The sequence below is a fragment of the Pelodiscus sinensis genome, chromosome 18 (genome assembly GCF_052426305.1).
Source record: "Pelodiscus sinensis isolate ZL-2025 chromosome 18, ASM5242630v1, whole genome shotgun sequence".
NCBI classification, from domain to species: Eukaryota; Metazoa; Chordata; order Testudines; family Trionychidae; genus Pelodiscus; species Pelodiscus sinensis.
Genome location: NC_143069.1, coordinates 34119637 through 34131461, shown reverse-complemented (window position 1 = coordinate 34131461; position 11825 = coordinate 34119637). Strand labels below are relative to the sequence as shown.

The window sequence follows — 11825 nt, the reverse complement described above, 5'->3', positions numbered from 1 at the left end:
CCTGCCCTCCCTCTTAGCCCAGTTTGCAAAGAGCCTTAGGGGAGGGACCTGGTACCTTACAACCCCGGCTCCCCCCTGTCCAGAGCAGGCGAGGTGCCTGGCCTGGAATTGCTGGGCTCACCGCTGGAGCAATGCAGTGCGACCTGCCTGTCTGCTGTACGCGATCGAACACCCCACAAGGGGCAGCCACTTGGACCCTCAGCCACCAGGCATGCTGTGTTGTCCCATGGCTGCGGCCTCCGCTTGAAGTCCCCAGGCAAAGGCACTTCCAGGACAATCCTGCTGTCCTGCTTCTCTGACCCTAGAGTTAATCTCCACCTGCTGTGCTGAGTTCAGATCATCGCCCCTCGTCTGCCCTCTGGGGCGAGAGAACAACTGGCCCCGGCTTTCCTCTGGCAGCCTTCCAAGGGTGTGAAGATGCTCTCACATCACCCCTTAATCTCCTCGTTTCCAAGCAAAATAGACCTGGATCCTGCAGCCTTTGCGGCTGTGGCTTGTGCCCAGCCCTCTGCCTGGCTGCGGGATCCTTTCGTGCCTCCACATCCCTGCTAGGCTCTCCAGCCAAGGCCAAGCAGAGTGGTACTGTCCTGTCCTGTGCCTTGTCACCTGCCGGAGGGCATGCCCCACCTCTGCTCCTCAGCACTGCTGTTGCCAAACTCCTTTATGCCCTTGGGTTGTCTTCGTCATGCTTCACTTTATCGGCTTGAGCCCCAGTTCATCAACCACCCAGGTGCCTCTGCAATTTTGTACTTGAGTGCCTTCAGGGAACCCCCATGCAGAGCCCTGAGGGTGTTCCTAGGCAGCCCCCACCAACCCTCTGCTTCCCACTTGAACACAGCACTGGGGCATACACCAGCTAAGTAGTGTGTGCAGGAGAATGCCCTAGGCCCCTTGCTCAGGGGAATTAGGCCTCATCCCCACTCTGTTTGGGGGGGGGGGGGGTGTCATGTGTAGACAAGGCTGAACTAGTGGCTCTGTTGAAAATGACCGCTGAGACAGCAAACCCAGGCTGGGGGGCTGCCAAGCACAGAAGGCCACTGGGAAATACTTTTGCCGTGACTCAAAAACAAGACCCAAAGCCCAACATGAACACACAAGGACAAAACAGGAAAGGCCAAGACACTACAGCACCATGGCTTGTAAATGGGACTGGAGCCAGAGCCACTAGGCTCCACCCTCCAGAAGAAAAGGGCTGGGGTATGGGTCCTAGCTGAAGCTGTCTACAAAGGCTGGAGCAGTGACCTGAGACACAGGAAGCCATTGTCAGCCCACAAGGCAAAGGCCACTGCTTTGCTAGAACTACCCCATGGCACAGATCTGGGTGGCCGAGCAAGGGCAGCACCGCCCTGGATTGGATGACCTCTCGGGTCCCGTCCAGCCCTGATTCCATGAAGCAAGGGAATACTCCAGAAAGCTCTGGCAGGCTGGGAGAAGACAGCACCTATGGGAGTACAGGATTGCCTCAGGCCTACCTGGAGGGACCTCTTCTAAACACAGGACTGCCCTGACTTCATTGCTGCTTGAACCAGAGCGGAGCTCAGCCAAATGACCCAGCTTCCCCCAGGAAGCAGCCACCTCAGCTGTAGCAGGAGCCGGGGCTGCTCACTTAGTCTCCTTCACTGTTGGTGGTGCTCTGAACAACAGCCCACCATGTGGCACCTGCAGGCTCAAGCAGGGATCACCATACCATAGCAGTCCCTGCCCCCCCCCCCTCCCATGGGGAGGGTAAGATCAGCTCTCCACCACTTTGCATGGTAAAAAGAGGGTGGGGCATTTGCTTTAGTAATGCTAGAGAAAGGAGAGAGAGGTCGATGATAGAGAATAGAGTGGCCCAGCAGGCAACCAGGATGTATGTCCATGAGGAAATAGAAACAATTATGCAGGAAAGAACAGATGGTGCCCATAAATATTTCCATTCAGTGTTTGGGGGGGAAAGACCAGCAGTGATAATGCTCCTTCTGTTCCACTAGTATCTTTGGAAGACATGAAACACCAACTACTGCAGTCAGACACCTTTAGATCAGTGAGCCTGCACCACTCACATCCAAGAGTTTCAAAAGAGCAGGCTGAGGAGTTCACTGGACTGTTAATGTTGATTATCACTGAGTCTGGCCCAGGGGATGTGCCTAGAGGCTGAAGGATAGGTAATATCAGCCACTGGGGCTGAGCCAGGATTCAATTCAGAAAGAAAGGAGGGCAGGGTGACTAGCGCCAGTCACACAGTTACAGAAATTAGATCCTATGAAGTCCAAATCAAAAAACCCTCACAGGTTTGGCTGATAATCGTAATAGTACAGTCACGGACAGAGGGAGATGGATTTGTGTCCGCAGGCCATGTGCAGAAAGACTTCAATGGAATATTAACATGGCTCACATTAAATGGATGAAAAGATTGGCCAACAGGGAGCCCTGATGGAGCAGGCCACTGGCTGGGTCCTGCGTGGCCCAAGGCAGACAGTGAGAACTGAAGTGCTTGGAAAACTGGGTACAAGCCAACCGTGCTGTGGGTACCTGCTTGCTGGATGGGGAATGGGGATCCTGAAGAAGAATTGGGCATTGCGGCAGAGAAGCACCTGACCATGAGCTGCCACTGCAAGCTGGGGCCAAAAGAGTTAGTGGGATGGGAAGCTCAAGGCAAGGTTAGCTAGCTCTGGATTTGGCCCTGGTGTGACCACTGCTGAGACCCTGCAGCTAGTTCTGGTCCCCACAACTCAAGGCCGGTAGGAAATCTGGGATCTCAGAGAAGAGCGTGAGAATGGTTCAAAGACCAGGAGCTCCAGCTATTTTGCTGAATAAAGAGAAGGTGATGGGACCTGATCCCAGAATCGATGTAGGGAACAAATATTGACTAACAGGCTCTTCCATCTAGCAGAGGACAGTCACACCATCCAGTGGCTGGACACGGCCCTGAGACAAATTCAGTCTCGACCAAGTTCTTTAACTCAGGACTCTGGAAAACAAGTGACCTAGCTAGTGCCTCTCCAGGCTGGGAAGTGCAGAAGAGCCACACCCCATGCTGCAGGAGGAGGTTAAAATCCCAAGTTCCCTGCAGATTTTCGGGGGCAGGGGAACCCCATCCCAAATCTGGTAATCCTGAGCACCAAGACTGGCACAAGAGATCTCTCTCGGGCAGCCTGCATCCTGCTCTCACCACCTATACAATGGCAAACGGAGCAGCTACTGCCCACTTCTCCCCAGAGCCCTTGGATACACTGCTGCTGAGTTTCCACTCCAGCTCGGGGTGGCGAGGAAGAAATTTGGCATTTCCTGAGCATCTCGACCACCCCGTGGTTCAAAACCCGCCAAATCGGACACGGATGTGAGGGCTGGCAGATCAGTGCAAGGCCCTGGAAGGTGGAGACTCATGACAGACATCTGTTGGGAAACTAACCCAGCAGGACACAGGCTATCCAAGAAGTTCTTGCACTGCATGGAAGACAAAAAGCTACTGGGGGGAAGTAGTTCTAGATTTGATCTTAACAAATAGGGAGGACCTAGTTGAGAATTGGAAAGTGGAAGGCAGCTTGGATTAAAGTGATCATGAAATCACAGAATTCATGATTCTAAGGAATGGTAGAAGGGAGAACAGCAAAATAGAGACAATGGATTTCAGGGAGGCAGATTTTGGTAAGCTCAGAGAGCTGGTAGGGTAGGTAAGGTCCCATGGGAAGCAAGACTAAGGGGAAAAACAACTGAAGAGAGTTGGCAGTTTTTCAAAGGGACATTAAGGGCCCAAAAGCAAGCTATTCTACTGCAGAGGAAAGATAGAAAGTCTGGCAAGAGGCCACCTTGGCTTAACCAGGAGATCTTGCATGATCTAAAAATCAAAAAGGGGTCACAAAAATGGAAACTAGGTCAAATGACAAAGGATGAATATAAGCAAACAATACAGGAATGCAAGGGCAAGATTAGAAAGGCAAAGGTACAAAACGAGCTCAAACTAGCTACAGGCATAAAGGGAAACAAGACGACATTCTATAAATATAGTAGAAACAAGAGGAAGACCAAGGACAGGGTAGGCCCATTGCTCAGTGAGGAGGGAGAAAATAACAGGAAACTTGGAAACGGTAGAGGTGCTTAATGACTTCTTTGTTTCGGTCTTCACCAAGAAGTCTGATGATGAAGGAATGCCTAACACAGTGAATGCTCATGGGAAGGGGGTAGGTTTAGAAGATAAAATTAAAAAAAAAAACAAATTAAAAGTCACATAGAAAATTTAGGTGTTTAAGTCACCAGGGCCTGATGAAATGCATTCTAGAATACTCAAGGAGCTGATAGAGGAGGTATCTGACCCTTTAGCTATCATCTTTGAAAAATCATGGAAGACAGGAGAGATTCCAGAAGACTGGAAAAGGGCAAATCTAGTGCCCACCTATAAAATGGAAAGTAAGAACAACCCAGGAAACTACAGACCAGTTAGTTTAACTTCTGTACCAGGAAAGATAATGGAGCAAATAATTAAGGAATTCATCTGCAAACACCTGGAAGATAGTTAGGTGATAGGGAACAGCCAGCATGGATTTGTAAAGAACAAATTGGATTGCTTTCTTTGATAGGCTAACGAGTCTTGTAGCTAAGGGAGAAGCGATGGCAGTGGTATACCTAGACTTTAGTAAGGCATTTGATACGGTCTCGCATGATCATCTTATCAATAAACTAGGCAAATACAACTTAGATGGGCCTACTCTAAGGTGGGTGCATAACTGGCTGCATAACCGTTCTCAGAGTTATTAACAGTTCACAATCCTGCTGGAAGGGCAGAACAAGGGCAGAGGTTCCGCAGGGGTCCGTTTTGGGGCTGGTTCTCTTCAAGATCTTCATCAATTTAGATATTGGCATAGAGAGGACGCTTATTTAGTTTGCTGATGATCCCAAGCTGGGAGGGGTGGCAAGTGCTTTGGAGGATAGGATCATCATTCAAAATGAGCTGGACAAACTGGAGAAATGGTGGGAGGTAAATGGGGTGAAGTTTAATAAGGACAAGTGGTGCATTTCCCATTTAGAAAGGAACAATCCGTGTCACACAGAACGGGAAGCAACTGTCTAGGAAGTACTGCAGAAAGGGATCCAGGGGCCACAGTGGGCCACAAATTAAACATGATTCAACAGTGTGACACTGTTGGGGAAAAGCAAACATGATTCTGGGCTACATGAACAGGAGTGTTGTGAGCACGACACGAGAAGTCATTCTTCCACTCTACTCTGCTCTGATTAGGCCTCAGCTGGAGGATTGTGTCCTGTTCTGCGCATCACATTTCAAGAATGATGTGGAGAAATTGGAGAAGGTCCAGAGAAGAGCAACAAGAATGATGAACGGTCTAGAGAACATGGGCTTTGAGGGAAGACCGAAAGAACTGGGCTTGTTTAGTTTGGAAAAGAGCAGACAGAGGGGACATGAGCTGTTTTCAGGTATTTAAAGGGTGTCACGAGGAGGGAGAAAAATTGTTCTCCTTGACCTCTGAGGACAGGACAAGAAGCAATGGGCTTGAATTGCAGCAAGGGAGGTTTAGGTTGGACCTTAGGAAAAACTTCCTGCCTGTCAGGGTGGTGAAACACTGGAATAAATTGCCTGGGGGGGGGGGGGTGTGTGGAATCTCCATCTCTGGAGACATTTCAGAGCAGATTGGACAGACATCTACCAGGGATGGTCTAGATGGTGCTGGGTCCTGCTATGAGGCAGGAGACTAGACTTGATGGCCTCTTGGGGTCCCTTCCAGTTCTACTGTTTGTGATTCTGACAGCCAAAAGCTAAGCTCTTGGGAGAGGAATTACCACCTGGAAGCAACATTACACCTAGACACAAATGCAAGGAACACACGGGAAGGACCAGCCGTCTAAGTTACGCCTTCAGTGGCATTGCAGAGCTGTAGGAAGTCTCACAGATGGGTTCATAATCTAGGTGGGTACAGATGCCAGTTTTGCTTCAGTCTGCACCAGAAAGGTTAATGGTGACGATACTCCACAAAATTAACACAGGAAGGGACGGAAGCCAAACCAGGGCCGGGCAGGTTAAAGCAAAGGACGGTAAGTGAGAGTAATATAATGTAGCACAGCCTGGGAACCGCCAGCCGCAATCTGTGGGAGCTCCTGGAAGAAGGGGCAGGCCCGGGAAAGAAGCAAACCCAGGACTCACTATAAAGGGGGCAGCTGGGAATCAGGAACCCGCCAGTCTCGGTTCGATACGTGGTGAGATACTAGAACTTTTGACCCCAGATAGATTTTTCGGCCTCCCCACAGCTCCAGCACCGAGTGCCGCAGGGCCAAGAGGGCATCCCTGTTTGCTTTCAGCCAGCCACCTGTTCATTGCCTCAGGTGGACCTGGTTTTTACACTGCAATGGGGTTCACGACATGCCCCCTTCACCATGCTACAGCCCTCAATGATCCCCACCCCCTATGGGGCCCAGAGCCATGGATTCCCCCCACACCCGTGTTCCCCAAGGCAGCTCTGCCGGCCTCAGCTGAGGGGGGCTAGGAAGACAGACACAAGACGCTGCTCACCCTTCAGTGCCTGCTGTTAACGAAGCCCCCCCGACGTTTCGCTCAGATGTCTGCCGAGTCCAGCCCAGCCTCTTCCCAAGGGCTCCTGGTGCTACGTAGGGGAGACAGGCTCTGACACCCCGCGACAAGGAACTCTCCGACGATGCCGTGTAACAAGGCCTGCACTGTCCACCACTGCCTGCGCCTGAAGACTGTGGAACGGAGCCCCCACTGGACACCCCCCCCATGTAGACACTTAGTCCCCTTTTCTCGACCCCAGCCCAGGTGAGGGGTCACCCTGAGGCTACCGGAGGCTTTGCCCGGCTCCACGCTGCCTGACAAGGCTGGCTGGTTTTCATGGCCTTCGAGCGCCAAGAACACAGACCAACGTGTCCCCAAACCGAGCCAGGTGGGACACCCGGGCTGTTGTGGCTTCCCTCAGGCAGCCTCTGTCTCTCTCCCCCAGCCCCAAGAGACACTCTCTTCCCAGCGCCAGGGAGAGAACCCAGCAGTCCTGATTCCAGGGGAGGGGTGGCTGGTTTGGGGCACTTCTAGGGGGCAGTGGACACCCCCACCCCAATGAAGCAAGCCCAAATTTTACAAAACAACCAAAAAAGCCCCAATTTTATTGAGTGGCTTCATGACTGGTCTGTTTGAACAGCAAACCTGTTTGCTAGAAAATGCAGCAACCCCCCACCCCTCCCGCACCACCACCTGCCGAAGCCCACTATAAAAGCAAAGCTAAAAAGCACCATATGGCGAATATTTGCCCCTTCGAGACCAACTCCCCCTCCCCAGAGAGGAGGGGGGTGGATTTATCCCCCCCAGGGGAGTGGAAGGACTCGAGTGTGGGACAACGACCTCTCCTGACCAGGGTATGTCAGGGAGGTTCCGGGGGCCGGGGGGGGGGGGGGGGGGGGGGTAAGGGATGAGCCTGGATTAGGGCAGGAGCTGCATGAGGTGTCAGGGCTCCCTCCTCCAAGGGTCATGGCCCCTTCCCTGCCATTGCATTACCTGTGGGGGGATGGGGTAGAAATCCCCCCCTTAGGCTACGCACAGGGCAGGGTGGAGCCAGGAGGCACTTCGCCTAGGCCCTACGTAAATACGCTGGGCGCCAGTAGGCACCCCGGCCCGCTGGAAGTGGGCGGGCAGCTGTGGGACCCCTCCCCAATGACCATCCCTGAGCAGAGGCAGTTGGGAGGAGGGGGTGAGGCCCCAGGTGCAAGGTGAGACAGGGGCCCTGGGGCGTGTCCCCAGTGGGGGCGGGGCCCCTCACTCCTCCAGGTGCTGGGCAAAGGGGTTGTCGTTGGTGCCGCCCTGCAGGACGCAGTACACGTAGGCCAGGAAGGCGGCCAGTGCCCCGAAGAGCAGCAGCTGCAGCCAGAGGGGCAGGAAGCGCCGGGAGCCTTCCCCCGCAGCCCCCCCCGGTCCCCCACGGGGCAGGGGGTGGATGGCACGACGCGGCTCCACTCGCATGGGGGGCGGGGCAGGCCGGGTCTGGCAAACCCGCTGGTAGGAGACGCTGTCCCTGCGGGGGAAGGGGCAGAAGTTAGTGCTCAGTCACCCCCACAGCTCCCCCCTTAGACTCCAGCCCCCTCCCGTCAATGCCAGCTGGCCCCTCGGAGGGGGGCCCTACCCCAACAACTGCGTCTCACCTCTCAGCCTCCTCTGTCCTGCTGGGGGCGTAGGCCGCGGACTCGCCGATCTGCAAGGAAAAGCATCGGCCGTCACGCCCCAGGCTGGCCAATTTCACACCCGCCTGGTTCGCAAACGTGTTCACCTGAAACCTCCCCCCCCCAAGGCCCTTGGGCCTGTCCCCTCACTTCTGTGCTGCTGCCACAGCTGGGCGCTTCCGGGGTCTGAGGTGCCCGTGCAGAGCAGTCTGCAGGGGAGGGAGGGAACACACAGATGGCTGCTTCTACAGGGAAGAGGGGAGGGGGAGCTGTGGGGGGAGGGCTGCTAAGGGGGGGGAGGGAGCCCTGGCACATTTTCTACCGCAGTGAAATTGGTAGGGCCCCAATCATCAGGTTACTCCAGGCATGGGGGGCTGCAGGTGCTGTCCAGCTATGGGGCAGGAGCTCGCTCAGCCACATACCCTGGCTCTGTCTAGGGAGTCATTTGCATCTCTCCAGCACGGGACACGCTGCACCACCAGCCTTTCCTTGGGGAGTCTCCCTCCCCCTGCACCCTCTTTGGCTCTGGAACAGCAGACACTAAGCAGTGCCAGCCCGGCAGCGCTGGGCGCAGAGGCAAGCCGGGGCCCTTCGTGCTCTAGCACTAGAGCAAGTGGCCTTAATTCAGCTCCCTTCGAAAGGGAGAGACCTAAACTGAATTAAGGGCACCTCCAGGGTTGCGTGTGCTTCAACAGGAGCGCGCCCGGGCCCGACAGTCACACTCGAGGCCTTACTCGGGGGGACCAAAGGGAGGAGCTAGAGTCCAGCGATTCCCCTTTTCGTTTGCCATGACGGGAGCGGCAGAGCCAGCGGGAAGGATTCGATTCTTATCGATCGAGCCCAGCAAAGCTCGGTTTCCGCAGACACTCAACTCAAAAAAAAGAAAGGCGGGCTACTGACAGCAACAGCCAGCGAGGACCGCTTCTCGGGCTGTGGTTCAGGGTACTTGCTCTGCTTGGGTAGGCTATGCTGACAGCTGGTGCTTTAACAGTTACAAAGTTGACATTTTTGTTACAAAGGTGCCCTGGGGCGGCCAGGCACCTGCTGCTGGGTCATGCTTCCGGACAGCCGCCAGCGGGGGTCACCCACAGCCCATGCAGAGCAACCAGCAAGGGACTGACTCTACACCACACAACATCACCCAACTTAGTTCCAGCTTCACCAGCCCCTCCCATCACCCAGCCGCCAACAGCCTGCCAGGCTGGACCAGCAGCCAAGTGCAGGATTGCCCCAGGGTGCTGGGATGGGGCAGAATTGGGGGTCAGATGTGGTAGGACCAAGTAGGAGGGAGCGGAGGGACAGTGTGAGAGTCTGGGTTGGGGCGGGGGGCAGAGAGCATAGGGAGAGAACTGGAGCTGCCCCCTGCCCCAGATCCCTGCCCCCAAATAAGGCCTGACTTACCGGCTGGCGGGCAGTGGCTTCCCCCATGGGACCTGGGCCTGACCCGTAGAACCACGAGGAGGAGGAGGAGGAAGATTCTTCGTAAGACTCGCTGTCCACATCTGGGGGGGAGGAGTGGGGTGAGATAGGGGCTGGGCGTGGCTCTTCTCCCCCCACCCCCCCCAGAGCACCACCCCTGGAACTCCCTGGTGCAGGAATGTCAATGTGGCCTGGGGGACGGGGTGGGGATGGGGTGTCAGGCCCAGGCCTGAGAAGTTACAAAGCTTCCCCTCCCCTCTGTGTTCCCACACATCCTCCCTGCTCTGTACCCCCCTTGCACCCGCACCAGAGGAAATGCCTGCCCCCCTCACCATCCCCAAGGTAGCTGGTGCGACCCTCTCGGCGAGGAAAATCATACAGCTCCCGCGTGTACGTCCTGGTGGAGCTGGAATCTGGAGGCAGAGACACACAGGAGGGATTAGTGGGAGGGCACCTTTAGCCCCCCACCCCCCATGGGAGACAGGAACCCCCAGATGCCCCAACCTTTGTACCCCAAGTCCAGGAAAACTGCCATGCCCCTCACTCCCAACCCACAGTCTGCTGCTCATCCCAGCCTGAGCTCTGCTGGCGCCCCTCACTTGCCACCCACAGCCCCTGCCAGCCCAGCCCCCCCCTCCGGCCCTGCCCGACCCAGGCTGCCCACCCCCAAGCTCTGCCCACGGCCCTCACTCCCACCCCGCAGCCCCCTCTCACTGTCGTCCCCGTAGCGGTGCCGCTCCTCTGGCGGGCGGTAGCTGTAGGATTCCTGGATGTAGGTCTTGGTAGTGCTGGGCTCTGGACACACAGAAAAGTGGGGGGGGGGATGTCAGCGGCTACGGCTGCTGGCTCCTCCCCAGCCCTCCTGGCCCCCCACTCACCCGAGTAGCTCACAGACCCCCCCAGGGGCGACAGCTTGGTGCGCTGGCTCTCGAACTCATAGATCTTCTTCTCATAGAGCTTCCGGGTCGATCCTGGGGGCCGGGAGACAAGGGGGGGGGGGGTCAGGTGGGGCCCACGGTGCCCTGCCCCCCACAGCTCACAGAATGTCTCTGCCCCCCCCCGATCCCTGCTCCGCCTGTTCCCATCACACCCCGCTGGCTGCCCCCCAGAGCCTGCTTCTCTTGCCTCCCCGCGGCCCCCCCAGCTCCCCCCCGCGGCCCCCCAGCGCCCCTCCCCCCAGATCCCCCCCCCGCGGCCCCCCAGCGCCCCCCCCCCAGCTCCCCCTCGCGGCCCCCCAGCGCCCCCCCCAGATCCCCCCTCGCGGCCCCCCAGCCCCCCCCAGATCCCCCCCCGCGGCCCCCCCCAGCGCCCCTCCCCCCCGTACCCACGACGGGCCCGTGCGCGATGCCGTAGCGCTGCAGCCGGGCGACGAGCTCGGTGTCCGACAGGTCCCGGTACCGCTCCATGGCGGGCGGGGCGGGGCGGGCGCTTCCGGCGCGGAGCGGGCCCAGGAGGCGCCAGCGGCGACAGGAAGTGACACGCGGGGGAGGGGCCGGCAAGGGCGCAGCGCGCCGCCCCGAGCAACGCCCCGCCCCGCTGGGCCCGCCCTAGCAACGCCCCGCCCCGCTCGGCCCGCCCTAGCAACGGCTCGCCCCGCCCCGCTCGGCCCGCCCTAGCAACGCCCCGCCCCGCTCGGCCCGCCCTAGCAACGGCTCGCCCCGCCCCGCTCGGCCCGCCCTAGCAACGCCCCGCCCCGCTCTGCTCGGCCCGCCCTAGCAACGCCCCGCCCCGCTCCGCTCCGCTCGGCCCGCCCTAGCAACGGCTCGCTCGGCCCGCCCTAGCAACGCCCTAGCCCGCGTGTCCGCCCAGCTTCCCCCCCCCCTCCCTGGCAACGGTCTCGCGCCCCTCGCAACGCCCCCTCCCAGCTGGGGAACTCCCCGCCCGCCCCGCTGAGCCCGGGCGCCTGGGTTCTGGGGGGGGGCAGGGCGCCTGGGTTCTGGGGGGGGGGGCAGGGCGCCTGGGTCCTGGGGGGGGCAGGGCGTCTGGGCCCTCGGGGGGGGGCAGGGCGCCTGGGTCCTGGGGGGGGGCAGGGCGCCTGGGTTCGGGGGGGGGGGCAGGGCGTCTGGGCCCTCGGGGGGGGGCAGGGCGCCTGGGTTCGGGGGGGGCAGGGCGTCTGGGCCCTCGGGGGGGGGCAGGGCGCCTGGGTTCGGGGGGGGCAGGGCGTCTGGGCCCTCGGGGGGGGCAGGGCCCCTGGGCCCTCGGAGGGGGGCAGGGCGCCTGGGTTCGGGGGGGCAGGGCGCCTGGGACCTCGGGGG

General features: G+C 58.3%; 1 protein-coding gene across 2 annotated transcripts; it reads right to left on the bottom strand.

Moving 5' to 3' along the window:
• Positions 1-7250: 7250 nt before the first annotated feature.
• Positions 7251-11136, bottom strand: EMD (emerin). 2 transcript variants are annotated; one of them, XM_089770215.1, is made up of 7 exons: positions 10895-11129; positions 10449-10541; positions 10285-10365; positions 9903-9983; positions 9553-9653; positions 8134-8183; positions 7251-8006 (listed from the first exon to the last, which is right to left on the bottom strand). In XM_089770215.1, the coding sequence occupies exons 1-7, from the start codon at positions 10974-10976 to the stop codon at positions 7751-7753; spliced, it is 744 nt and encodes a 247-aa protein (XP_089626341.1). In that variant the 5' UTR covers positions 10977-11129; the 3' UTR covers positions 7251-7750. The 2 variants fall into 2 exon arrangements, with proteins under 2 accessions (XP_089626341.1, XP_089626342.1); XM_089770216.1 differs by lacking the exon at positions 9903-9983 and having other exon boundaries at positions 10895-11136.
• Between the last annotated feature and the right edge of the window lie 689 nt (positions 11137-11825).